The sequence below is a fragment of the Topomyia yanbarensis genome, chromosome 1, assembly GCF_030247195.1.
Source record: "Topomyia yanbarensis strain Yona2022 chromosome 1, ASM3024719v1, whole genome shotgun sequence".
Taxonomy (NCBI): domain Eukaryota; kingdom Metazoa; phylum Arthropoda; class Insecta; order Diptera; family Culicidae; genus Topomyia; species Topomyia yanbarensis.
Genome location: NC_080670.1, coordinates 216,770,114 through 216,797,059, shown reverse-complemented (window position 1 = coordinate 216,797,059; position 26,946 = coordinate 216,770,114). Strand labels below are relative to the sequence as shown.

The following is a 26,946-nucleotide window of genomic DNA, read 5'->3' as shown; positions in this document are numbered from 1 at the left end:
TCAATTTTGACTATAAAGTCAAGTTTTCAAAATAGGCAATGAGCAAAATGTTGCAAACTACGGAGGTGTAACTTTGCTTTAAGCTGGATCGAAACTGTCAAACTATACATTTCAATTTACACGAAAAGGGCATGTTGATAGCGTATAACCTGACCTGATATCTGGATTCTCTGCTGCTAACAAAAATTCACTACATTTCATTGATTGGCTTAAATCACTTCTCAAAAACCATTCCCTTTTTTGTAAAAGTGGAAAACAGTGAGTCAAATAGCTGTACAAATCGTTCGAGAATGCCACAAGGGAGCACTCTTGGGCCTTTGTTATTCATTTAATTTTTTTATCATGTCAGTGTCAACATATTGTTTAATAAATTCACTCAGCCTACGTTCGTGATCTACAAAAATCAAGTATTAATGTGTCGATATTTTCGACGACCTAGCAAGGAAAGTCTCACAAGAATGCAGCTATGTAAAATACGCCCTAAACAACATATATCTACTATCGTTACACAAACCACCAAAAATAAGACACCTACTCCTCACCAAAAAACCCCAACGTTCAATTCAAACAACAAGACAACTTTCTCTCATAAGGGAGCAAAATTTTCCTCGCCCATCACAAATTTCCCGGGCGGGCGAAAATTTCCCCAAACCTTCAGCACAGCATCGTCGTTCGTTCGCATTTTCATCTCAACTCATCTCATCTCGCGGCTGCGGGCTTTGCATCGCGCAATTCCAAAGGGGCAATTTTGACTGCAGTTCTGCCGAGAGCTGCCAAACGAGATTTTTTTTTTCTCTCTCTTCTGCACTTCCATCGTCGTCGTCGTTTTCGGTGCACTTTTCCTACAGACACGCAACTCTTTCCTCGTTCGGTTTATTTTTCCCTATTTTCGATACTGTTGTTTGTCGCCTAGACTTCTACCCTTTTTCCGATCTGAACTGTAATCAATCTGTTGGAAGAAAAGTAGGCTGTGATCCGGTGAATGATAAAATTATACATATGTGCATTATTAAATGAAGAAAGAAGCCTTTTCTGCGATGATGAGTGCGGTCATCGTGTTGTAAGCCCTAATAGTCGTCGTCGTGTCTGTGTTTGTGTTGCTGTTTGTGTGTGTTTTATTATTGTTGGTGGTGAAAGGCGACACATCTCGTGCCGCACATGATCTAGTTGTCAGTGCGTGAAGGAGCTGAACGAGAACGAGAATTTGTGTAGTAGCCTACTACCCCGATGGTGTTCATCCACTGTGTGCTGTGATTAATGTGTCTAGACTGTGCAGTCTTTTAGTTTCTGTAGAATTTGTGTTCAGTTGTTAATCGTAGTAGGCTTTCCTGCAATTAGTTTGGAACTACCGAACCGGCGAATCCCAAATGGAGTAGGAATCGTGGACCAAAAGTCCCTTTTTCAAGGATTTTCCTTTAGATTTTTTGTCCCAATTGATCCTTGCCAGTGCCAGTGGTTGATTTATTGTGTCAGATATTGGAAAGTTCTTGCCGATCTCGCCATCAGTGTGTAGGTGGTGGAAATGGCTCACCTCTCTGTTATCAGTTGTTATCAACAACAAAGCCAAGGGGCGAGTAAATACTCTCGCAAAACGCGGTTGTTGTGTGATGAAGAAAATTCAAAGCAGCTAGCTGTGATTACGAAAGAGGCCCAGATTTTTCCTCTCTCTATCTCTCACTCGCTCGTTTGCTTGCTCTGTTTCACTTTTCCTCCACACACAGTGCAGTGTGCAGTAACGATGCAACCATGCGCTTTGAAAAGTGGGGGCTCGAGAAAAGAATATTTCTTCCGTTTATAGTTGCATGTGTTTTTCCCTGTCATTTTCTCCGGCGCATGTTAAATTGTTTCTGTTGGCGATCAAAATGTAAACAGAGCCCAACCAGCCGAACCGGTTCCGCGTTGTGCGTTCAACATCTGGTCGCGGATCCCGTGCGTGTGTGTAGCCGAGGATCAACATGTTGTATCAAAACACACAAAATACTTAGTTTCGTGCCAAGAATTTTCTAAAAGACGCTTTCTTCGAGCCAAGAAAGTAAGCAACAAAAAAAAAAGTTTCGAAGAATCATGGACTGCTGTGCGTTCGCGGCGCATTTAGCCGATGACGACACGGCTTGGCTGGCTCTCGAACTTCTCTTTGGCTGTTGGTCTAGTTGGCACTGGTGACGGCCGGCTACCGCACCCGACCGACAAGGTGTCAAGTCAGACCGGGTTGCTGCGTTTTGTTGGCTCGAAAATAGACACTTTCGCTGTCGGTTTCGGCCTGTGTCTTACCTGCCCGGCAGCAGAACCAACGCCAAATGTAGTATGGCACGATGCCCCCCCCCCCTTTCCCATGCTGGTAGTAGTAGTAGTAGTAGCGGAGCGTAGTACTATTTTAGAACTTTGCCAAGACTGTTATCAAATAAATGAATGAAAGGTCTTTGGTTGGGGAACGACCGGGGAAAAGGTTGGTAGGGGACGTTAATGCGACGAGAAGCGGACGTTGGGACGTTGGCCAGGAAATAAAGCATGTGATGAATGAAAGTGATTTGGCTCGGTTCTGAGGAAAATGTTCTGGATTCTTTAACGGCTTGCCGCCCGATGTGCAACGTTTATGGCGCATTAACGGGTGATTTGGCTTGTGAGGGAGGGAAATAAAATATTGTTGGAATAATTGCTCAATTGAATTTATCGTTAAGTGACATTTTTAAAAGAAAAAAAAATGTAATTGATGAAATATTAAATGAGTTTTGAATATACTAATTTTAGACAGCAAATTTTCGAAGCCAGTTAAGTTACCAACAACCCGCTTCCGTTGTTTCATTCGAATTTATTTACTCTCTGACAAACATGTTCTGACATCTTTCTTAAAACGATCGTGGAACAGTGTCAGCCCGTCCGCATATCTCTGTCGGCACAAATAAATCTGAAACACAGCAGTTATGTAAATATCGTGCCAAATGAAACAGCAAAACCAATAAACGAGTAAACTGACAGCTGAGGAACCGATAGCCGTTTGGCAAAAAATCTCAACCACACTGGGCAAAAATTAAATAAAGACAAACCAAACAAAATATCCCATCATATTAGCTGACAAACTCACTTACCGGTATTTACTTTGCTCCCCATCTTCTTCCGTTCGCTGACTGAAACGTACCGTGGAACGACAGGAAATTTATCATGGATTCCAAATCTTCGATTAAAGGCCCCTTTCTGTCCCAGGTAAGCAGGAAAGACCGCCCCCGCTCTCTCAAAACCAACAAAAACACCGTATCTATCCCTATCCTTTTCGTATGAAATTTTAGATAGCACATAGTAGGCTCTGATTGGATATCCCTGTTACCCTTCTTCCAGGAAATTCGATTCAAAATTTATCCGTTTCGCTGGCAGCAAATCAGGTGTGCCATGGAATTCGAAACTAGCCTGACAGCAAAACTCTACCCTGGTAATTCGACTCCAAATTGCTTTAAACACACGACACCATTCGATGATGGAATGCAAATTCAATGAAACCTTCCGGAAGGAAGAACTTTCCTTGAGAATGCAATCCGGTGCACTTATGCTTCCCGAAGTGGATTATCAACCATTTCCTTTGTCTGTAATCTAATTATGCTCAACTATGAATCTTTCCTTCGGTTCGTTCGCTCGTGACGATGATGATGATGGTACACCAACGACAAATCGATAGCAACAAGAAGACTTCCATCCGTTTATCGAAGCTCTGTTGCCTTACGTTAAGTCGTTCAGTTACACTTGGTTTAACCTACAGGCAGCGAAACGGCGATACCTCAAGAAGCACGAGAAAAAGATGACGCACAACGAGGAGAACAAGTGCAAGCGGGACTTTCAGGTAATTTGACTGCACACTGTGTGAATGTAAACTGTCCTTACGCCAGCCGAAGAATGTGGCACGCGTTAGTCGTTGCAAACGGTTGCTAGATCCGTGATGGTGGTGGAAATGCTAGAGTGTGTGGAATTGATTTTTTAAAACGGTGAACAGCTCGTAATAGTTAAAAGACCTTATTTTTTTAAATAATATTTCATCCTTAACTCAAAAAGGGATTGAGGTTCTGCTTTAAACGAATGCATTGTGCTTTGGCGTCTGAAAATTTTATGATTCGTAATATTTTTAAATACTTAGGAAATATTGAAAATTTCAAAGATTCTTATTTAATTCACATACGTAATATTTTATATTGTTTTACCACCTAATGTAATTTAGGAACTAATGGACTATTAGAACTCATATCGATGGGCTTAGAGGATGGAATAAGTAGCTGAAGTAAAACTACACATCCGATAAATCTATATCCGACTTCAAAATTAAATTGATCAGTTTTCGTGTAATTTATCAGGAATCCCCTCTCTGAATCCTGTACAGTAATGTTTCGATTATATCACTATGCGTTTATATCAATACTCGTTTATATCACCCTCGATTATATCATGCTTTTTGAAAAACAGACAAGGCACACTACGTTTTGATCCAATTAAGCCACATGTTGTGTCCTGGCACTTTCAGGACTTTTTTGTAATTGATTTGCTTATTTACATGTAGGGTAATGAGCCTATTATTAGGTTTCGGACTATTTCGTTAAAGATTTATATATGATATGGTCGGTCAAAAAGTCGAACTTTTTTATTCTTTTATCTGAAAGTATAGTATCTTAAGAAAGTACCTAAAATGTTTATAGAGGTCTAAGTAGTAAAAGAAAAGTAATAGCGCTGTTCATCTTGCTCCTTTAAGTGAAAGGAGGGCGTGGCGCGCCCAAGACCAAGACGTTGTTGGAATGACTAAGATTGCCGAAATATCTTTCGGCCGATTTCAATCTTAGTTTTAAATTCTTCGTAACTTATGTCCTTAAGGGACCGTCTGGTGTAGTAGGTAAACAAATCGACTTCTTTTTTAAATTGTTAGTTATTCGTAGGAAAATCTAACAAAATAATGAGAAAAACAAAATACGCAAGGTATGGTAGGTATGCCGAGATATGCATTTTCTTTTGAATCGATGTGAATACTTTTCTTTTGAAAGGACAGCTTCAACAATTGGAGATGAGATCTATGGATGTTGAAAAAACGAGAACTGAATCGTAGTCTCTTCGAATACACTGATTTCAATAGTCAAGATATTTGTCCAAAACCTTAATGTGGCAGATTCCTTCAAGTTTAGTTTTGGGTGGTTCAACTATTTTAAGAAACGGTGTGTGCTACGTAAAGTGAAGCTGTGTGGGGACCGATGCCACACCGTTTTACCCAATGCGTTGAACAAAGATGGCAAACGCTGCTCTAACCAACGATTTCAAATGGGTAGTGTGATTATAGAAGCACGGCAAAAATAGGCTCATTACCCTACTATGATTTATTCTGTTGACTAACTTGACCTTTTTATTACTTTTTGTTTAAAGAAATACATGGGTTAATGCTTGAATGTAATTTTTTGTTTTGTTTTGAATATATCACGCTTCAAATATATCACGCTAAAATGCAGACCGACCGTGATAAAATCGAAACATTACTGTAATTTATCGGGAACAGAAACGACCACTTGTTTTATAAATTTTAAGATGCCTTCTGGTCTTCAGTTACAATCACAAAATAATATCTAATCTGTGTCATTGACCAGCTGTTAGACTTAAGAATAAGGGTTGCCAAATGTTTGAACAGTGATTCCTCAATGATTTGTGATTTTAAACATGCTTGAGCATGAGCATGATGACCGTACAATCCGTAGTAACTACTCCGTGATTGACCAGAACAAGCGAAATTACATAGAGAATCAGTGAAGGGGGCGTAGGAGTAGCTATCTATCCTTAATGTACACGTTCCGAGAGTGCCAAGAATTTGGCCGGCCACGTCCTTACATTCAACGGGGAAGGGAAGGAATGTTAGTGTAACAAACGTTATTATGGAGACGGTGCATATCTCTGCATATCAACGTTTGTCATGTGAGAGATTCACCTCTCAGTAGTATTATCATGTGTTTATTGCTCTGGGCAGCCGGCTGCCGAGAATTTATGAGGTTTCGTAATACACGCATTATTTATCGTGTATAAATTTTGGTACCATTATTAATTACAATTATGTATTAGTTTCTTTCTCGCGGATGATTGATTCTTATGTTATAAGAATTCGCGCGCGTTATTATGCTATCTAAGGCACATTTTAAACGGTATAAAATAAACCCTACCGAAATATCTGAAACGATTAACTTTGTATGTTTGATATACAACCGGTGACATATGCGCGATTTTTAACACGAATTACTAGAACAAGATTGAAAACAATAAGAACGAAAAGAAACTAGCCTGTCACCTTTTGCGTAAATAATCAAACTTGAATATTTTTATACTCATGAAGTCAAATGGTTAACATACAATAATATAATACATGAACCACTCCAAAGCATATACAAGTACTCAATACTATAAGAACAACTAGAATAATTAATATAATTGATTAATGAGTTAATAGACCAAAGTCAATTCTTAACCCTCATACATAATTTAAAAATCACCATGCACTCAGACAAGACCATGCGTATTCCCCACGCGCTTTAAAGACCCAGTGGACTAGTTTCCTAGTTGATCAAATAAACACTAAACGAACAAATAAATTAGTTTATTCAGTCTAAAAATGTTAGCTTGATTTGGATGAACCGGCGGATACGGGACAATACAATACCATCAAATCAAAGAACATTTGAAAAAACATACGACAAAATATGTTCAATTCAGAATATAACGAAATGAAGGCTTCTTAATTGCTTACATTAAAATAAGATCGGAAAAAAATTGTTGCATAACCGAAGCGGTTCGTTTTCAAAGATAATACTGCTGATGAATCACTTTAGAAAATTAAGTGTTGAGGCACGCAGACGATAATAGCTGACCACCGCTTGATTTGCGATCTTCAACAAAGTTGCAGAAATACTCATTTAAAGAAATTGGTTACGTGACGCCATGATACATTTTTTTTCATTTGTTCAAATAAAAAATGATTCCGTTTAGACTACATGGAAGCACGTAGGGTTAGAATTTTGTTTAACCCGAAGAGAGAGGCGAATGACCTTAAGGTTAAAACTTCTGTAATGGAAATAAAAAAAACTAGAAGTCAACCACATACCGTACCATGATAGTTGAAGTCTCCTCAGTTTCGTGAGCAGTTCCGCAATAACACAAAATGGCCGCTGTTCAGCCTAAACCCACTAATTCCTGAACAAAATTGAATCTCTAGTTGAAATGTATAGCCACTTCAGCTATTATATTTGGTGGTTCTTCAGGAGAAAAAAATTGGCCTTTTCAAGGAATCTCGCCTGCCTATAGTTTGTAGCTGCAGTAGCAGATGTTTCCGCAAGGGGATGCCATAGTTGCACTCTTTTTGAGTATAATTTCTTGAGTTTTTTTTCTGAAAAAAAGTGTTTAGTGAGTCAAAATCGTCGCTCACTGGAGCACGAAGTCTTTGAAGCAGCAGATCTACGCCAAGTATCGGTGACCACGCCGTCAATCTCAACTTTGTTGGCAGACATGTAGACGCGTTAGTCTTTCATAAAATACTTGTCACCAGTAATATCATCTGATTGCTTCAAATAAGATATCACAATGCTGAGCTTATCTTCGAAATATTTAGAATTCTTAACGGACTATCCAAAAGAAGGTTAGATATGGTCCGACTGAGTTCAATGTGCGTGATTTGCAACAAGATAACGAATCTTGTTCAGCACTCATTTTACTGTTGTTTAGAGTTAATTTATTCATGGGCCCAGAACCCGGCACAAACTGAAATCTAGTGCGAAGGAGGAGAAATTTCGGGGCACATAGGACTCGATTTTATCAGCTTTTTGACCCGATTTTGTCACTCTCATATGAAAATTGATAGTTGGTAGCTTGATAGGCTTTAGGAAACGAATTCGGGTAAAAGAAAGAAAAATTGGGGTCCTGATTTTGCCAATGTCCCCGTTTTATGAGCCTAAAATTCACCAAGGGGGCTAATAAAAACGGATCTTCACTGTAATTGGACAACTTAAATTTCGTAACTTGTTTTAGGGGGATTAATCCCTAATCCGATAAGCCAAAATGCGGGGAATATACCATAGAACTTTCTCAAAGACGCCATATTGCTACCATCAACAGCTTTATCGCAATCAAAAAAGTCGCCTATTTTATACTTCGGAACCACTGTACGGCGTCTATGTAGGCTTTTCCTTAGTATTTGTCTGACTACAGAACTGGCTCGTGGGACTATGGTCATGAGGTGTTTTCCATGTGGAAAAATCTGGGAGTAAGTTACATTACAAACGAAACAAGATGATACCTCAAGGCAGCCAAATCGGTCCTTATGTCTTCCCTTTGTACCTAAACGATTTGGATTCCTTGATTAAGTTCTTCAAGGTGTCCTATGCCGATGATTTTAAGTTATACTACATAATTAAAAGTTACTTTGACGCATTATTTTTGCAATCTCAGTTGACATTTTCGCTAATTGGTGCATGAGTGTTCGGTGATCACGTTTACACGAAAACTCTTCGTAACATTCGACTACACTATCTCGCAAAGCAAGTTTAAAGAAAAACTAGGAGTTCTGGATTCCTAGCTTAAATTTAAGGATAATGTTGGTTTTACCTTGTCTAAGGCTGCGTGAAATCTAGAATTTATTTTTAAGTTCCTTTCTACTAGAACAGTGTTCAACGAATCGAGTACATTCAGCGTAAATTGCGGGCGTATTGCGCTGCGCCACCTGCCTTGGAACGATCTCTAAAATCTCGCCAGATACGAAGATCTTTGCAACCTCATTGGCCTTGAAACACTGTATTTGCTTTGAAATATGGCTAAAGCGTCTTTCATCTCTGATCTGCTATTGTTTCACATCGACTACCTCGATTTACTCCGTCTTTTCAACATTGATATTCGATTGATGATGCCTCCGAAACCTTCGTTCATACTCTTTTGTCTGTCTTGCCGCGTCTCGTACTTATTATGGCAAAAATGAACCCGTCAGTAGCACGTGTAGAGTTTTCAATCAATGTTACAATGTCTTTGACTTCAATTTGTCTCGCAGTTCTTTAAAAAAAATTATCTTCAAGCGCCCTTTCCCATACCTCATAGTGTTAGCCAAATTTTATATTAATGCTAATACTATACCTATGTAAGATAGAGTTTTAGAAGTGTTTATTTTAAGCAGTGTGGCCGTAAAATGTCAGAGATAATAGGAGATAGTATCTCTGAAACAATTACCTTTCCTTCTGGTTTACCACAAGGAAGTCACCTTGGGCCTCCCCTATTTCTAATTTACATCAATGACGTCAATGTCTCGTTGAAGTGTTTAATACTTTCCTACACCGATGATTTTTAATTATACTTAAGAATTTGTAACCTAATTGATGTCCAGTTTCTGCAATAGCAGCTCGATATCTTCGCAATCTGGAGACAACTGAAATGGTGCTGAACGCATCAAAGTGCTCTAATATCAACTTCACCCGCAAACGAAACCCTATCATATTCTGTTATTCGCTGCTAAGATCCAACTTGAAACTTGCATCAAGGATCTCGGGGCCATGCTAGATAGTAAATTGTACTTCTGTGATCACACATCATACATCGTTTCATCCAAACAGCTCGGCTTTATATTCCGGATGATTAAATCATTCAAAAACATCCATTGCTTGAAGACGTTGCATGTTGACTTTGTTCGTTCGTTACCAGCGTATTCGGCAGTCGCTTGGTCGCCTTTTTACCACAACAAAGTGCAGCTCGTTAAGGCTGTGGAACGATAATTTGTTCGCTTTGCTCTACGCCAGTTTCTTTGGAGAGATCCAATAAATCTCGCTAGTTATGAGCACCGTTGTAACCTGATTGATTTTGAAACACTCAATAAATGACGCAACGTTTCAAAGCAATGTTCATAACCGACTTACTGTTGGACTATATAGACTGTCCCAGTCGACTCCGCAGTATATCGATAACGAACAAAATCATTGAAAAAGGATAACCTTAGCGCACTGACCTGTGAATTTTAATTTCGCATAACAATTTACCGTTGACCAGAACTCTTGAGAAACTGCAATTCATACAAAATATGAGGTTTATCAGTTCCGTATTAAACTTCATTTACCCCAAAGTTTTTGCAAGAAAGCTGTACTCCACTCTATCGAAAACCTCTATCGGTTGTCTTCATTCTCGTTTTGGATGGTATGACTTCTTATGAATATTAAGCCAAATATTGCTGGCAAAAGAATTTCAAGTTATCGTTGTATGAAGGGCCAAAAATAGTTGGATCCATAAGCAGAGTTCTTATGCGCACTCCATAGAAACAAAAAAACCTACTTCCACCAATAAAATCCAGACGCTTGAATAGCGGTTTTTGCAATACTCGTATAGACACTGCCTTGTGGTTTGTGTGGAAAGAGCGTTTGACGTAACAAATTTGAATATCAACAATAACTACATAATTCCGAAGAAATCTTGCTCAGAATTCATGAGTGTATTTTCATCTTGAGAAAATTTCCACTCGAATTCGGGGAAAAACTTCTCTCCACCCGAATCCTGAGAAGATATCAAGCAGAAACCTTAGGAATATGTAATCCGTATTAAGCGAACGACTCGACCCAAGTTTTGAAAGGGATTTCATCGAAATCCTGAGAAGAATTTAATAAGAATCCTAAGAAATATCTCATCAAAATCCTGAATAATATTTCATCACAGGTTTAGCAAAAAAAACATCAAAGGGTGAGCAAAATAACGTCAATGTGTTGTGAAGGATTCTATCAAAATTCTTTAAAAGAATTCATCTCAATCGGTAAGAAGAACGACATCATATTTCTAAGCCAACTATAGAGTGGTCAAATGATGTGTTGTCTACATGGCTCGCAGGATTCAAATTTTCATTGATCAGAGAGGTGTTGTTTTCAAAGGTTGCTCAAAACTCATTCGCACGGGCTTATAGCTCAAGGTGGTAATAAGATCAAAGCAACACTTTTAAAGCGATTTTTAGGAACATTAATTTCCAGAATTAAGGATTCTTGAATTCCACGAACAAGTGTCCTCCAGTTCGAGGATACTGAAACTAAGTTCCACGATCAAGGTTCGTTGAGTTCCAGGGTAGAGATGGTCGGGTTCGGGTTTTAGGACCCGAAACCCGAACCCGACCCGAACCCGACGGGTTTCGGGTCGGGTTCGGGTTCTATAAATTTAAGCTTCTCGGGTTCGGGTCGGGTTCCTGGTTTTCAAATTTGGAAATCTCGGGTTCGGGTCGGGTCCGGGTTTTTGCAATTTTGAACTTTCGGGCTCGGGTCGGGTTCGGGTTTTTCAAATTAGAAATGATCGGGGTCGGGTTCGGGTTTTGAACAAAGCAACCGAACCATTTCTTGATGCAGTTGGCGTCTGTACACAAAACCCAGTCTCTTTTTGTAGTAGTGTATTATACTTCTTGATACGAATGGATGACACATATAACCGTACTAAATGTTAGCACATTTGAATCGCTAGAATTCGTCGTTGTTTTCTGGTGCTCAAATATTGTATTTTTTCATTCTTGTATAAAATTCCCTCTCTTCAGATTCGCAAGCTACGCGAATTATTTTATTTTTTAAACGAACATTCATTTTAGAGTATTCAACAATACGTTTCAAATCTTAAATGTTTTTGCAATTTATTTTTCATGATAATTAGTAACAAACCAAGTCCACAGAAATTTCTCGGAAAATATTGGTTAAACTTTCTGTTATAAATTTCGATAGGTACTTTAAAACTGATACTTAGGCCGCGGTTAGAGTAAACGCGTGAAACTCGGCTTAAGCCTACAGCAAATCGTATCTACAGCAAAGCGAGTGAAAATCTAAGGGAAGTAGAGACAATAAATATCTATCTATTGATCCGCTCCTGATTGGTCGTTTTGACAGTCGCGATAAAAATCGAAAAGTGGGTGTCGCGAGTATACTGAATAGTAGTACTTTTTGCTACATATTGAATTATAATTGTTTTAACTATGTATATTATAAATAGAAACATGAATTAAAATGATAATTAAATTTCAAGGCAGCGCGATTTGTATATTCTTGGCCTAGTTGCGATCCACGAGATGCTTTTCAACCATTGACTACAAAGACAAATTCCCATATATTAAACTCACAGATTGTCAGATTGTCCCCGGACTGGGCCGTTGCATGATACGGATTTCTTCATGGAAATATATGGATTTCCACGCTCTTGAGGAATTAATCGCAAATTGTGTGTTCTGTTGAAGCCATTGACGGATTTTTTAAAGTTTGGAGTCGTTCCGAAAGCTCCGTTGGAGATGTCGAAGCATCTCTACTGGCGCGCTTACCGTATAATCTGAAGCATAATATAATTTAGATACCCCATCATAGATAATCCTAACACTAATGATGTGACATAAAAAACGCGTCAGAGAATGTTGATTGACACCCTTCGACACAAGTTTGACCGTACCAACCAGTAATAAATTATTTTATTTTATTTTTTTTCTACTCGCCAGTGATTCGTTTTGCGTATGGTGATTCGAATGATTCTACTACTCTTAGATGAGCCTTGGGTCCAGCTCGGGTGCCTAAAATTAGAAATCTTCGAGATCTTTGGTCGATTCTCCGTACTAGCAAGTTGGGTTCGGATCGGGTTTCTCAAATTTTTAATTTCCGGGTCGGGTTCGGGTTTTCAAATTTTAAAATTCTCCGGGTCGGGTCGGGTTCGGGTTTTACAAAATTTTCATTCTCGGGTACGGGTCGGGTCCGGGTTTTTCAATTTTAAAATTTTCGGGCTCGGGTCGGGTTCGGGTTTTTCAAATTTTATAATTTCGGGCTCGGGTCGGGTTCGGGGTTTTCAATTTTCAAGCTCTCGGGTTCGGGTCGGGTTCGGGTTCGAAAAAATTGAAACCCGACCATCTCTATTCCAGGGTTCTTAAGTTTCAGAATCAAGAGTCCTTGGGTTTCTTTGTCCAAGTTTTTGTTCTAGAATTAAGGATCATTGAATTTCCAGTTCTATTCACATCGTTCAGATTTTCACCCAGAAATAACTAAACACCAGTGAATGTCATGGCCAACTACACCATCATAAATCAGAATCCGATTATGGCACGCAGAAAATAACGCCTACTTACCTTCTAATGCAATTAGCTTACTAAAATTTATTTTGTCTACAAAAACACTCTGCTAAAACTGCATAAAAACAGTCAATTACAAATACCTATTTGATGTTTTTATCGATAACTGTTCACTAGCCGGATCAGCTGCCAATCGTTTGAAGTTCCGGCTGTTCAGAGGAGATAGAAACCTGCTCACTTCGTCACAGATTGATACTGTTTTCTAGAAGGAATTAGGACCAGACCGGCTGAGTTCGGTCCTATTTCAAAGTCCACACTGACTAGAGTGGGTGTCGACGATAATGATGGTGGTGATGATGATGATAGACACTTTATTTGTTGGAAGTCTATTACTTAACTTCGTTATTGTAGTGCCCGAGAGCCGACTGGTAATGGACCTTCCCGGGAGACAGGGCGGAAAGTTTGAGAGGTAGGGAGAGAGCAACACTTTGGTATGCTTGATATGTTTTTCAAACGATATATTGATAGCGCCAATTATTCAATTACTTTACACCCGTCTATGTGCGTTCGGGTTTTTGCCGGCTGAGTCCTGAAGGCGCTACCTATTTTCGACTCTGCCCGAAGCACTCAAGCAATATGATACCATCTCAATCAACCGACAAATGGTTTGTTCTTAAGGGGGAAAGGGTCTTCCAAACAGCAGCGACCGTGTTTGTTGTGATGCGATCGAGTAGGAAAAAATACCAAACAGACGTATATAGTTGGCGTTGAAAATTTACGCAAAAGGGGTGCTGATGCAATTCGCTATGTATTTCGAAAACGCGTTATCAAGGAGGCGCCGACAGAATGTTGTTTGGTTGCCAGTTCGTGTGACAGTAATGAAGTTAGCGCCAGCGCTAATGGAGAGTTGCCTTTATTCTCGCCGGCTGGATTTTTCGAAACTTGAAACCAGCCCGCTTTGGCTGGACCCGTGGGTGGGAGGTAATTTCGTTACCGGCATCAAAAAGGAAACGTTTATTTTTCAATTAAACGGAAGCGAACAAGGAAATTTGAATGTTTTTATTATTCGCTTTTGGGCGGTGTACAACATGTGTCGAATTTAACGCTAGGAAAAATGGAAAAAAAAGTTATTGCTTTGAAGTACGTTTCTATAATATAAGATATATTACCTATTTGTAACCATTTTCAAATCCTGGTTTTTTAATCAACAAACCGACCATTATCCCAAGCAGGAATCCCACAAGTGATCATCCCACCACGCTAATCCCAGAAAAACCTTTGATGTTATCTTCGCTACAATAACAACTCTCCCTGCCGTCGAAAACATATGAAATATTAATACCACCCAAACAATAACAAGATAATCACCTTATCTGTTGTATGAGCATCGGTCGTTTTGCCGGTCGCATCGTCAAGCCGAAAATTAATTCAGTACAACAATCGCTAATCACCGGATAATTTTCCTCCCTTGAATGGAAACACGTTGGGAAAAGTTCGGCGGGTGAAGCCAACCAACAGAACCGTCACAGCAGGCGACGGTGGTTCATCTTCATCAGCAACAATATGAACTGACTGAATGGGAGGAAACATGATGCCACGTGTATACATACACTGATAGCCGACGGGCACAAAACCGAGAGCTTGGCTCAGTTTAGACTAATTGTGTACGCTGAAATGTGGTAATTTTTGTTGCTAAATTCCCCGGTGGATTGAATTGTTATGTCCCTCTCCGTTTTTCCCTGTCGATGTCAGTTTGCATATGTATATTGAAACGTGGTTCATTGAAAAATCGTTATCTTTTCGATCGAAGTAGGCCTTGCGATTCCAATCACGCAATTGGCTTGAAATAATTGGCTAGGGTGACTTTGATGCACTTTTACCAATCGTGCTCGATCTCCGAGAAATTTGCATTTTCCGCACGTACGCATTTCCGCCCCATCAACAAGAGCACATTCGGACCATAGCCATAGAGTCCAGAGTGTAACCGGAAGTTTCATCAACTGCACTCGTTTACGCTTATCCCTTCTCTCCATCTCTCGTTCTCTGTGAAATGCATCCAATCCGGCGGTGTCAGAATGAAAATCCGGAAACGAAGCAAAAATGGGCCGCCCGTCTGCTGGGGAAACTCCGCAAGGACATCACCCACGACAGCCGGGAAAATTTCGTTCACTGCATCTCGAAGAAGAAAACCTCGATGTGCATCCTATCGAATCCGGACCAGAAGGGCAAGATGCGGCGAATCGATTGCCTCCGGCAGGCGGATAAGGTGAGTTCGTTTGTTCGTTCCGTAAGTTTTTTTTTCGCCTAATTCCTCTTCCTTCTAGGTATGGCGTCTCGATCTCGTGATGGTGATTCTTTTTAAGGCGATCCCGTTGGAAAGTACCGACGGTGAACGACTGGAGAAGGCCTGCTTCTGCACCAGTCCCAGCCTGTGCATTAATCCGTACCATATACAAGTATTAATTAAGGAATTGGATCTCTATCTGGCCAACTTTATTAAATGTAAGTATCATTGGTCGTACGAGGGCGGGTTTGTAAGGTTTCATTCTTTGATTCGAAGTAAAAAAAGACTGTATCAATTCATGCCAACTTTCGTAGGGATTAGCCAGTGGACAGAATCATGATTGGTTTCAGGTGATTCTGTGTTTTCGGTCAGGAATGAAGTGGACGGTCCGGTTCTGGACCGAATTTTCAACTGTAGGGACTGTTAGGTATCAATGTTAAAAACATCTTAGAAACATAGTCCGGCCTAGCTCCGCAATCTCCGCACTGCATACATTATCCCTTTTCGCCGTCCTTCCTACTCGGAATTACGAGCAGCAAGGAAAAATAGATTCTTTTGAGATATCGACACTGTGTTTAGATGATTGAGCGAAATTCTTTGTGGTGGATATACCGAACAAAAAAAAAAACATCAACCAGGATAGAAAGATTTTGTTTGAGTGCTGCTCATCACCTATTATAACAGGTTTTAGCGGGTAGAACACAAAAATAGAATCTTGATTCTTGTTGACGTTTGACCTTCGGCGAAAACAATCACTGATGATATTCTGAAGAAGTGAGAAATACTTTGATTGTTATTTGAGCATGCAGAATTTAAAATATACAATAATCAGCACTAGCATTTTCCGTTAAAATACTAGCAACACTTGATGTACATTGCAAAATAGTCGTTTCCCTGTAGATATAAGTTGTGTGTTGAGGATATTTTTAAAACTTCTTGACATTCTGTCAAAAAATCACCCATCATAATAAAATATTTAATCTAATTTCTTAATCCTTAAACAATGTTGAATCCTGCGATTAGCAAATAGTTATTTTAGGACATACTGTTTTGAAGTTTCGGATGAACTTACAAATGTTCTTGTTAAGTTAATTTTGATAGGAATCAATATTTATTTGGCAGCACTGTTTGCTATACTCCGGTCGTCAACAGAGTTGAAATTTTTTCCTTCAATTTTTTCTTTACAATGACGATTTCTTTTATTTTTGTTTTATCTGTTTTCCTGTTAATCGGTCATGCGACTGCATTGACGTTTCGTGATTTCAAGCAAGATTATATCTGGTTGTATTGATTTGTGAGTGATAGCTTTATTTGTGATTTTTATTTCTCCTTGGCGTTATCTCTGCGCACTAGATTAAACTCAATTTTTTGTCAAAATCGACTTCTTCTGGTGGATAGCTGAGTTATCAAACGTTGCGTGTAAGTTCGCTCATATTGAAACACCTTATCATACCTGTTAGAGTTATATTCCTGCACATGTTACATACTCGCTAGGCGTTATCTCTTAGATCAAAAGAATGGCATTTTTCAATTGCTCGAAAGCGAATAATGATTCCGAACAAATCATCTGTTATGGGTACTGCGGAAATTCGTTCCACATGATATGTCAAGATGGACTAAGATATTCGTGACGCCCTGGGAATCCACCCACGGAATCTATGCTGGATAAACATAGGTTGTGCTGGCTTATTTTCAAGTGATAATTTCCGTAGAATGGCTTCGCGTTGTTGCGACAATATAATTCCCGACGGCTGTTCCCTGAAATATTTAAAGGATGATATAAATACACCTCGTAAAAGGATTGCTGCATATAATCCGGTTCCAAACAATCCTAAGCGCAAAACGTGAAGATGATCCGCTCGAAACAAAAATCACTAATATTCATGGAGCCAAAACTGCGTTTGAAACGATAAAAACAACCCGACGGATGATGAAGTTTCTACCCTTGTGAAAGATTGTCTGGGACAGGACCTGTAACCAAGAATAGTTTGTCTGGTTCCTAAGGTCAAGGAACTCCCATCTCTGAGCTTCATTACTTTCAATGTCGGCGTTAACAAATAATACAGAGACTAGACTCTTTCCAAAGATACCTGCCCGGAGAATATCTACTTCCATGAATTTGTGACCAATTCAAAAATTCAACGACCAGTCATTAGAATTGTTGCACAGGAGAATTTATCTGGTAGTGCACAGAAGCGCCAAGCTATCCCGGATAAACTGGTCTGTCCAACTTCACATACCTCGGCGAGCGATCTCGGACTACCTGGCGAATTGGTGACTTCTTCTGTGTCAGGTAAACCCAAGAAGAGTATAGAAGGGTATCTTTTCGAAGCAATTCAAGGTGCTGCACACCATTGATGTGAATTTCGCTTACAGTCTGCTGATGAACACAACTCAATCGACTCTACTACTGTAGTGAATCTTCAATATGGGAGGGGTGGGCGTAGCGTAGTTGGTAAATCAATTGCCTTGTACGCAGCGGCTGGGTTCGAGTCCCGACACCGCACATAGGGTTAGAAATTTTTCATAAAAGATTTTTCTAATCCCAAAGAGACGAATGACGTTAAGGTTAAAACCTCTAAAATCGAAAAAAAAAATCTTCTATGTCAAAATGAAAATTTCGATCGCATCACATCAATCCGCTCAGGTAAACACTTGAAGATAATATGTTCTTCCAAAGCTACACACCTTCAAGTACCTTGCAGTCAGGCGCTTGACACAACAGTCACGATTCGATCATTCCAGCTTGTTCTCCCTTTGGATGACTACCACCTGCTCCCTTCGAACCACTTGCAATGTCGCTAATCATCGAGTACTGATCATTGGTGTACAACTCGACGCCTGGCGTATGACACTGATGGTTTGCGGATCTACTACCAAAACGTTAGAGGGCTGGGGACGAAAATTGACGACGTGTATTTGGCTGCTGTGGATGGTGACTACGATGTTCGCTTCTTCACTGAAACGTGGTTTGATGCAAGGATAACATCGGCGCAGCTTTTCTGCGATGGTTACACCGTTTACCGTGAGTTGCTACAGTATTCGCGGTCGTGGAAGAGGAGTTTTGATTGCTGTTTCCTGTAAGATTTACGTAGACTAGTCAGTTTTGAGGCTGTTTGGTTTAAAATTACCACCCCATCGAGGTATTTTTATATTGGTGCTAGATTCCTCCTGTAAACCGATTCGAATGCAACATTGTGCAACTTCATATGTATGCGGTGAATAACGCTTCTTCACAAACTGGCGCGAATGACGTGATAGTTGTCCTTGGTGATTTCAATCAGCCAGTTTTGGTCATTTGTCAACACGAAGCGAAAGAAAGCTTGACTTCCATGAAGCATGCTTTACGATGGCGAAATAGCTACGAATAGCTGTGGCGAAATTCACACTGTGTGCAAGATTCTTCTCGATGGATCCCATCAACACAGATCTTAAGACAGCTTTTGATAGAGTTAATCATGAGATACTGATAACAAAGCTTGATAAACCAGGGTGCTATGCTAGATTCTGCCATTGGCTTCGATTCTATCTTGTACACCGTGATGTCGTTGTTCAAATTGGCGATATTTTATCTGAATCTTTTGTACCACTTCCGGAGTTCCTCAAGGTAGTGCGCTAGGTTCACTACTCTTATGCGGAACGAAGCTGATTGGAAATTATGAAACTTGGTTTTGATGCCTTTTCCTAAGACTTTGTGAAATGTGTTTCTTTTGGAAATAAAATGAGATTTGAGTGCAACATTATACATTCTGATGAATGGAATCTGCCCCAAAAGTTATCAAACATATATCTAAAATTCAAAGTTTAATTTTCTCATTCAATCATCTTTCTTTTAATATTGAAAAGGACTAAAAGGGATTTTCAATCAAAAGTTTCAATAATTTTAGTCATTTGTTACGATGACTCGAATTGTCTGATTAAGTTCATTCCAATATAAAGTTTTGAATTTAAGCCAATTGTATTTTACCAGCTAGGATTCGATCAGGAAGGAGGGTAATTCTAGATTACAATAGCCATGCCATAGAATGAAAATAGATTTTATAAAGAAGACACGATACATGATAGAAAAAATAAAATCCGTTTACTAATTTAATCAATATCTTTAAAAGGTAAGAATATTGAATAAATCTTGCCAACATTTCTCTATACTTCCATATAATATAATTGGCGCCTAAAAACCGACGGAATCTGAAAATTTAAAATGGGACTTTGTAAACACCTAAATTCAACTGAATACACTGTTCACTAAACCCAACAATTTTTGTCCTTGTAAATCGGCTTTTTAACCAGTAGGACCATGCAAATCTAAAAAATGATGAAATGTTAATATCTTTCTCGGATGTTTTTATATCAATTTATATTTTTTTACAAAGTTGTAGACAATGAAATTTTTCATCAGATTTTCCATTTTAGTATTATTTGAATGTCTATACAACCACCTAGTGGCAAAAATGTGAACTAGCATCATTGTAAAAACTAAGTTTTTAAACAAAAATCTTTGAAATGAAAAGTTGTTCTAGACCCCCGACCGATTATTTTGTGATCGGTTGCAAATGAAACAGAAAAGTCCATTCTTTTGCATCCTGAGGTTTTGCGGATGCCGATTTTTTTTTTTGAATGAAGTTATTCAACAAAGACAACCTGCACACGTCGGTTAAATTTTGGAATTAGTTTGAGTAAAACCCGTTTACTCAGTTTTATAAATGACCCTTTGGCCACGAATGGTTTACTTTGGTTGCCACAAGTGGCTATGGACTGCGAAATCACGTACTTCGAAGCGAATTTCGACTACTTCCTTATGAAGCTGTTATCTAAGGCAAACACGTCATTAACCGTGAATATTTCTGTCCCGGCAACTGTTTAACCCTTCAATGCCCAACTTTTTCTAGCGCTTGTATTATTCCACAACTGCTTTTGCTTTAGAATGTTGGGGTCAAGAAACACGAGCTATTTGTTTTGATCACGATAGGTGCTTGTCTCGCAGTGCTGGAAGCTGCTGTTTTTTGCCTTTCGATGCTCAATGCAATTCTTCTAGAATAATTAAAATAGTCTAAATGCATAGAAAAGATAGCCGAAGACAGTCTAAATTGACAGGTTTTATCAGTTTTCAATAATAACGACGTCTCATTTTTCACTGGTAACTAAAATGTGCCTGGTAGCACTGCTCCAGCATAATCCCATATCAGACAAATAGCAATAACTTCAGTAATACGATACAGTCGTGATTCGCTGGTTGGTCACTTTTTAACTGGACCGCTTTTTAGTTGGACCTCCGCTAGTTGTACCATTGTCCAACTAAAAGGCATCTTAATGTCAAAATCTGACGTCAAATTCAATTTGACAATCAAACTGACAACAATTAGAGATGTGAACAGATACATTTGTGGTCCAACTAGCGAATCAAATTCGTTATTTGGACAGAGGCTGTGGCCCAACGAGCGAATCACGACTCTAACACTTATAACTATCAGCCCTCAAATGAAAGGTAATACTCCTACACGCAGAAGCAGTATTCCCAAATGAACATCGAACACCATGTTCGCTCTAGTTCTGTGCTCATCCTATACCACCATTTCGTGTGCAAACTCGAACGCGCTAATGCGTACCAAAACACGAGCACATGTTCGTCTGCACAACCGAACCCCATGTACGTACGCGGTATTCGTACACACAGGTTCTTGATACTAGTTTTCTCTTTCTCTCACCCATCATCACTAGCATTGACTCATTCTGTTTTGTGTGTGCCTTTCTTATGTACGCACACGGTGTACGTACACGGTGCTTAAACCTAAGTTTGCACATCGTTCGCTTGGGTTCGGTGTTCGATGCGAACCTGTACACAAAGGCAAAGCATGTTTGAGGTTGAACGCATGCACGAAATTTTGTACACGGGTGCAAACTTGTCAATGTTCATGGGAAGACTGCGCAGAAGAATCTAGTTTAGTTGAATTTCAAGCTTCACTTGTTAGATCTAACTGATTTCTTTGTCAGGTTAGGTTAAACTTATCATAATTGTGTTGTTTCAAACGAAATATTTGTTGAAACTATTAAAAGGCCAACAAATGAACTTGTTGGTAATTTCAAGCAACAGTATTGATTAAATCGAACCTGAATCTTGTTTGTCACTATATCAAACGGGAAAGTTGATTATTAAAAGCAAAATCTGTTTATTAATTGCTGATTTTATTTGTGCGTGTAGTTACTAACCTTACTTATTGTGTCGTCTAAACCAAAGTCATAGCTGTTTAAAAACGTCGTTGTTTATAAACAACATGTGCATGCTGCTTTGAAGTAGGAGTAGTCATCAATGACGCTGTGCTGGAATTTCGTTTCCAGCGTTGTGTAAAGTTTCCGGGCGCGCGTTTCATTACAACTTGGGATATAACTTCACAACATTAAAGAAATGCCGTCATACGATGGACTGCTCCACACAGCTGGTCACTATTATAGGTTCCCCGGTATAATATTATCTTATCCTAGGGATGGTCAGTTCCTGTTCTTTAAAAAAACCTAATAAAATAAATTTGAAATCATTCTAACGTAATATTTCCACCTTCGTTCCACCGCAGATTACAAGCGATCGATAACAAAACCCATTACATAAGTAGGATAACTTTCATCACTTGTGTTGTTTCGTTGGGGTGTGGTTTAACAAGCCGCTTACGTACACACGGTCAGCTATTTCTGCTATCCTTCACAAAACCCTTACGACAGCCGGCTCCTCACCACATCGCAACAAACGCGCTAGGAATACAAATGTACTACAGACGAAGACAGGCAGGTAGTCTCATTTTGATGCTGATCCATCGCACATCGGACTGCATGATGCTCACAATGTGTATCTGACCAATCCTGTTTTTGATCCAAGCAGGCGCAGAGACCCTGAACAACGTTGTCGGTTGGGGTGCGATAGACGGCACACAACAAACAGGTTCGCCGCCACAGCCACCGCCGGCCGCCGCCTGCTAACTACAAAGCTGCTGCTCGTGTGTGCTTTTTGAGAGGGGGGCTGTCCGATTCCTGTCCGATAACCGATCTAATGCTGCCGATTCTATTAAATCATCATCCCCTTCCTCCCGCACCCTCCCCTCTGCTGATTCCGCAACAGAGCCGAAATCGAAGTTGTTGAGGCTGGCGAAGGTGGGTGGAGGTTTTGGACGAGAAACGATGTGTCGGCACAAAAGAAGGAAAGAACAAAAGTACAGGGTATCAATGGTGTGTTTTGGATTGTTTTTATTTGTAGGCTTTCAAACGGGCATGATTTGGCGATTTTCGCACCCCGCGTGCGATGCTGTCTGACCAAAAACCGGGGATCGAAGTAGGCCTTGGATAGTGGGTTAATTTCGGAATCCTTCGAGAACGTATCATTCGAGTTGAAATTCGATTTTCACCATGTTTTAGATTGAATGAATCCCACTATTTGTTCGCCTCTTCTTCTCACTTACCAAAAGTGATGACCAGATAATTTCGTGCTCTTTTATTTTGTTTTCCTGAAGTCCATTTTATTTGAAAGTTCTATAGTTTTCTGTTGTTTGAGCTTCGTTTTTTTTTTGGTGCGCACTGTTTTCTTCACAAAAGAGGAAAAACATTAAGAAAATAGCGCTCGCTTTGTGTTCGCAAAGTGAGGCTACTTCCCTACACCTTTCAGTCTGCCTTTTGTGTATTATTTTTTTTCCCGTCATTCTGTGCTCTCATCCACCACGACACGGACTGGAAACGGCCACTCCAAAGTGGTTGGTTTGTTTTGTTTTTTCTCTCAATTCTGGGGGTCATATTGTTCCCGACCCGGGCCAGTGTTTGCCCAAGAAATCGAAATGTGAGAAACAAAATCCCATCGATTTGCTTTCTTTTCAAAACGACGATGAGCAACAATATTTACCGGATCAATAAAAGATTTAAAAGGATCGATCGGTCGATTCCTGTAGAATGGAATGGAAGGATTGAAATTTGACCAAGCGGACCCCGGAGAAACAACAAATGGTCAAATTTGCTCAACTCTTTAAAGTCGTTTATCTTTGGCTTCGATCTTGTTTCCGAAAGTGAAGATGAGTAGTTGAAATCAGACCTTTGCGAGGTGTGAAGACTATTCCCAGGACAAATATTAAAAGAAAAAAAAATATTTGCACGGGTTGAAATTGAAAGTAGAATTCTTCGAACTAACGCATTTATTTGGGTAAAGTGTGAAAGCGATCAGAATCGAGATGTTTCCCAGGCGATGTAACAGACTCTATCTATTTAAGTATTCTTCCGCGAAAGCGAATTCTATCGAAACCAAGTAGGCTTTGCTTTCATATCCGAAAGCCACTGTCAGCTGTAGTAGCTTTATCGTAAATTCTCCTCGAAAAAAAATCATTGACTCTCTCAACATCCAACCGTTGTGTACAGAGGCAAAGTCTATAAATTACTTTCTTTTATTCTTTCTTCGCACAGGTTTCAGGTAAGTTCGATTTCCTCTTGATACACACGTACACTCTGCACAAAAACACCCACCGCAGCAAGTTTTGCAGTTAAGAAAACCGTTTCTTTTTCAACCAAATATGGCACCTAATTTTGTTTCTGTTTTTCTTGGGTACTTTTTAACCAAATTTGTATCGAATAATAACTTGTTCACAGAACCAATCAGTTGACATTGGTTCGTTCCATTTTGTTATGCGATCACGTTTGATTTTTTTTTATTTGTCCGTACCAAACTGTTAAATCTGCAGGAACCAAAGTGGCCCCAGGGTAGCTACTTTCAAGTTACACACCCACTAGCTTAGTGTTTCTTTTTTTGTGGTAGTTTATAGTGGTATATTTTGTTCAGTTATAAAATTTCACTCTCTAACCAAACGTGTTCGAAGCCAACATTTTGATCATCGCTTTACTTTTTTCCTTCTTTTTTCTCTTTTTTCATCTCTTTCCATCTCACTGCACAAATGAAAATAATTTCGATTCTCTGCACCACGCAAAAAAACGTGTTAAAACGCGCGCTGTACAACAACAACAAAAAAACTCAAAAAACACATCCCTACAGCGATGAGGAAAACCAAGGGGAAAAGTCTCACAATGCTACGAGGAAATTTTCGAAGGGAAGTAGTAAGGCTTTCTCCTACGACTTCATCGCACCGACCGGCGTCTTTACCTCGTCCGAGCTGTGGAGCATCACGCAAGGTGGTATTCTGGGTACTTTTTCTTTTTTTTTGTTACTTCACTGGTGGTGACGTTCCACCGTTCTGATACATACTGGTAATACCTACTGAAACTGATGGTTGCTGCGTATTCTAGCGTATTGAGACTGATGGTTATTGGTTGTATTTCTGTTGTTGATTTCTCTGCATAGACGAGTTTTCTTTTCAGGATATTCTATTTGCAGGCTTCTCTTTTTAGATTTGTTCGAAAATGTTTTTTTAGTCGTAAGCGAAATTTTGAAGTATCGTTCTAGCGAACATCTGGACGGACACGACGGGCACGGGCTCATCTGGAAGATGGTCGTTCGGTTAGATTCAAGGACAGCAGATGATCTTTCAGATGAATTCCAGGACTATTTTCCTGCTTAGTTTACTTTCTGTGGACCTCTGTCCGCACCGGGTGCCAATCACCAACGCCAGAGAAATGACTGCACCATTTGGACCCTACATATCAGCCCATCAGCACATGGACCGGGACCAACGGCTTTACTTCCCTTACGAAGGAAGACGTGACCACAGATTTTTTATCTCAGAAAATCTTTGCGACCTCGGCTGGGATTGAACCCACACCCTCTGGCGTGAGTGGCGGTCACGCTTTCCATAAGCGCCGTCAATTCGACGAATCTTCTTTAATATCAAAATTTGATCGGTATAAAATGTCAATTGGATTTAACTGAAATAAATTATTGTAAAGCACTCGCATTCACATTTTATCAATGCCGAAAGATGCTACTATATTCTATATCAATTTTCAATGTTGCACGCGAAAGCGTGAATGTTGTTAAAGTTTAAATTTGTGTTAACCAGCAGAATAATAATCGAGATCTCGAGCAAAAACACCAGCATATGGTCCGGAAAATAAAGTTGACTTGTTCAGGAACACATCGACAGTGGTATACTGAGACATGGTGTCTACTCCCTGGATAAAAACCCGGTAACAGAAAATCCTGAGGGATTTTTTTTTATTCAATTTTACAATAACTGTCATATAAGGTGTTCGTCAACTCTCACGGGTTAAATTACTTTATCCTTTCATTACTGGCTTATAAACTAATTTGAGTTAATTTTATCAAAACATCACAATTTGAATAGATATTCTAAATTTACCTCTTGAGAAAATCATTCGTAAATGAACTTTCAATCCCTTAGCGAAGTAAAGTAATAGCGAATCATTTAAATTTTAATCAGAAGTATCATAAAATAACCCAAATATTTTAAAAGGGATTGGCTGAATCCAAATTATTTATTGTCATTCAATCTTCCGTTGATAGTTTACGAAACTTTACCCAAAAAGCGCAGCAAACAATCCGACTATCAAAACTGGGTTTATCATCTAGCTCACCCTGAATCAAATGAGTGCAACCGAATATAGAACGTTCTCTACAACTATCGTTTGAAATTCATATATTTAGGGATCCTATTAAAGTTTTTCCAGTTCATTGTGGATTTTTTTTCTCAGGTTCATTGGTAAAATACGGAGTTCACCGATAGGGGACTCTATTTTATTCGATTGGTTTTACCTTTCTCATATAGAAACGTTTTGCAATGTCTAGAAAAACCGGAAGGCCGAATCCCATATACTATTCGTCTCAGTTCGTCGAGATCGGGAAAATATCTGTATTCGCATATAACAAAATATCCACATAAGCTTCTCGGAGATGGCTAACTCGATTTTTACAGACAGATCCTCCCATGAAAGGTACAATATTGCTATCGGCCGCTATTGAATTTTCGGTTCCGGAGTTAGGAGTTGAAGAGTGCGGTCACATTGAAAATATAAATATATCGATTTTTCGAAGTCTACTTTACCGATTTTCTCAAGCTTTTTTTCAAATGAAATATACAATATTCCTATTGCCTGCTATAGATTTTTTTTTATTTATTTCGACTTCTTGTTCCGGAGTTACTAGTTAATAAGGGCGATCACATAAAATCCTAGAATAAACAAATACCACCAAGATGCTTCAAAAGCGGACGAAGCCGCCAAGTTCCCTAATTAGAGACGACTATACCATTATGCACATGATTATGCTCTTATTAATGGTACATCATCAGCTTACGGTCCTTTTTGATTTCATTTGAATAGAATTTTTCGATTCCGTAGGTTTGGATTGAAGAGTACGGTCACCCATGATTTACCTTTATAAGCCGGTACTATTATGATGTATAACTGCTAAGACTCTTATTAAAACAATTTCAAAATTTCTTATATTTGCATAGTTAGGCTGGACAATTAAATACTATTTGGCCCTTCTAATGGTGTCGGAAATACCTCAGGAACTAGTTGAATTCCTGAAATAAATGTGCATGGGATTTTCGGCGTTGGCTTATGTTCAAACAAAGAGTCCCTTATTCATAAAACCAAAGTTAGAATCGTGATTTTATTCGTAGATTTTGGAAAACATATTTGCGCGTGAACGATTTCACGAAACATGGAATATTATTCATGAATCCTTTCAATCATT

General features: G+C 39.3%; 1 protein-coding gene across 1 annotated transcript; it reads left to right on the top strand.

Moving 5' to 3' along the window:
- Positions 1 to 797: 797 nt before the first annotated feature.
- LOC131676237 (nuclear factor 1) lies at positions 798 to 24,850 on the top strand. Its single transcript, XM_058955358.1, has 8 exons — positions 798 to 1,060; positions 3,150 to 3,201; positions 3,668 to 3,829; positions 15,105 to 15,296; positions 15,355 to 15,532; positions 23,745 to 23,751; positions 24,328 to 24,476; positions 24,705 to 24,850. Exons 1-8 carry the CDS (start codon positions 1,014 to 1,016, stop codon positions 24,848 to 24,850), a joined length of 933 nt encoding a protein of 310 aa, XP_058811341.1. The 5' UTR covers positions 798 to 1,013.
- The last annotated feature ends 2,096 nt before the right edge of the window (positions 24,851 to 26,946 follow it).

Coding starts and splice junctions, on each gene's coding strand:
- LOC131676237 (XM_058955358.1), top strand. CDS start 1,014: ATGAAGAAAGAAGCCTTTTCTGCGATGATGAGTGCGGTCATCGTGTT. Junction 1,061..3,149: donor ATGAGTGCGGTCATCGTGTT/GTAAGCCCTAAT, acceptor GTGGAACGACAG/GAAATTTATCATGGATTCCA. Junction 15,297..15,354: donor GCCTCCGGCAGGCGGATAAG/GTGAGTTCGTTT, acceptor TCTTCCTTCTAG/GTATGGCGTCTCGATCTCGT.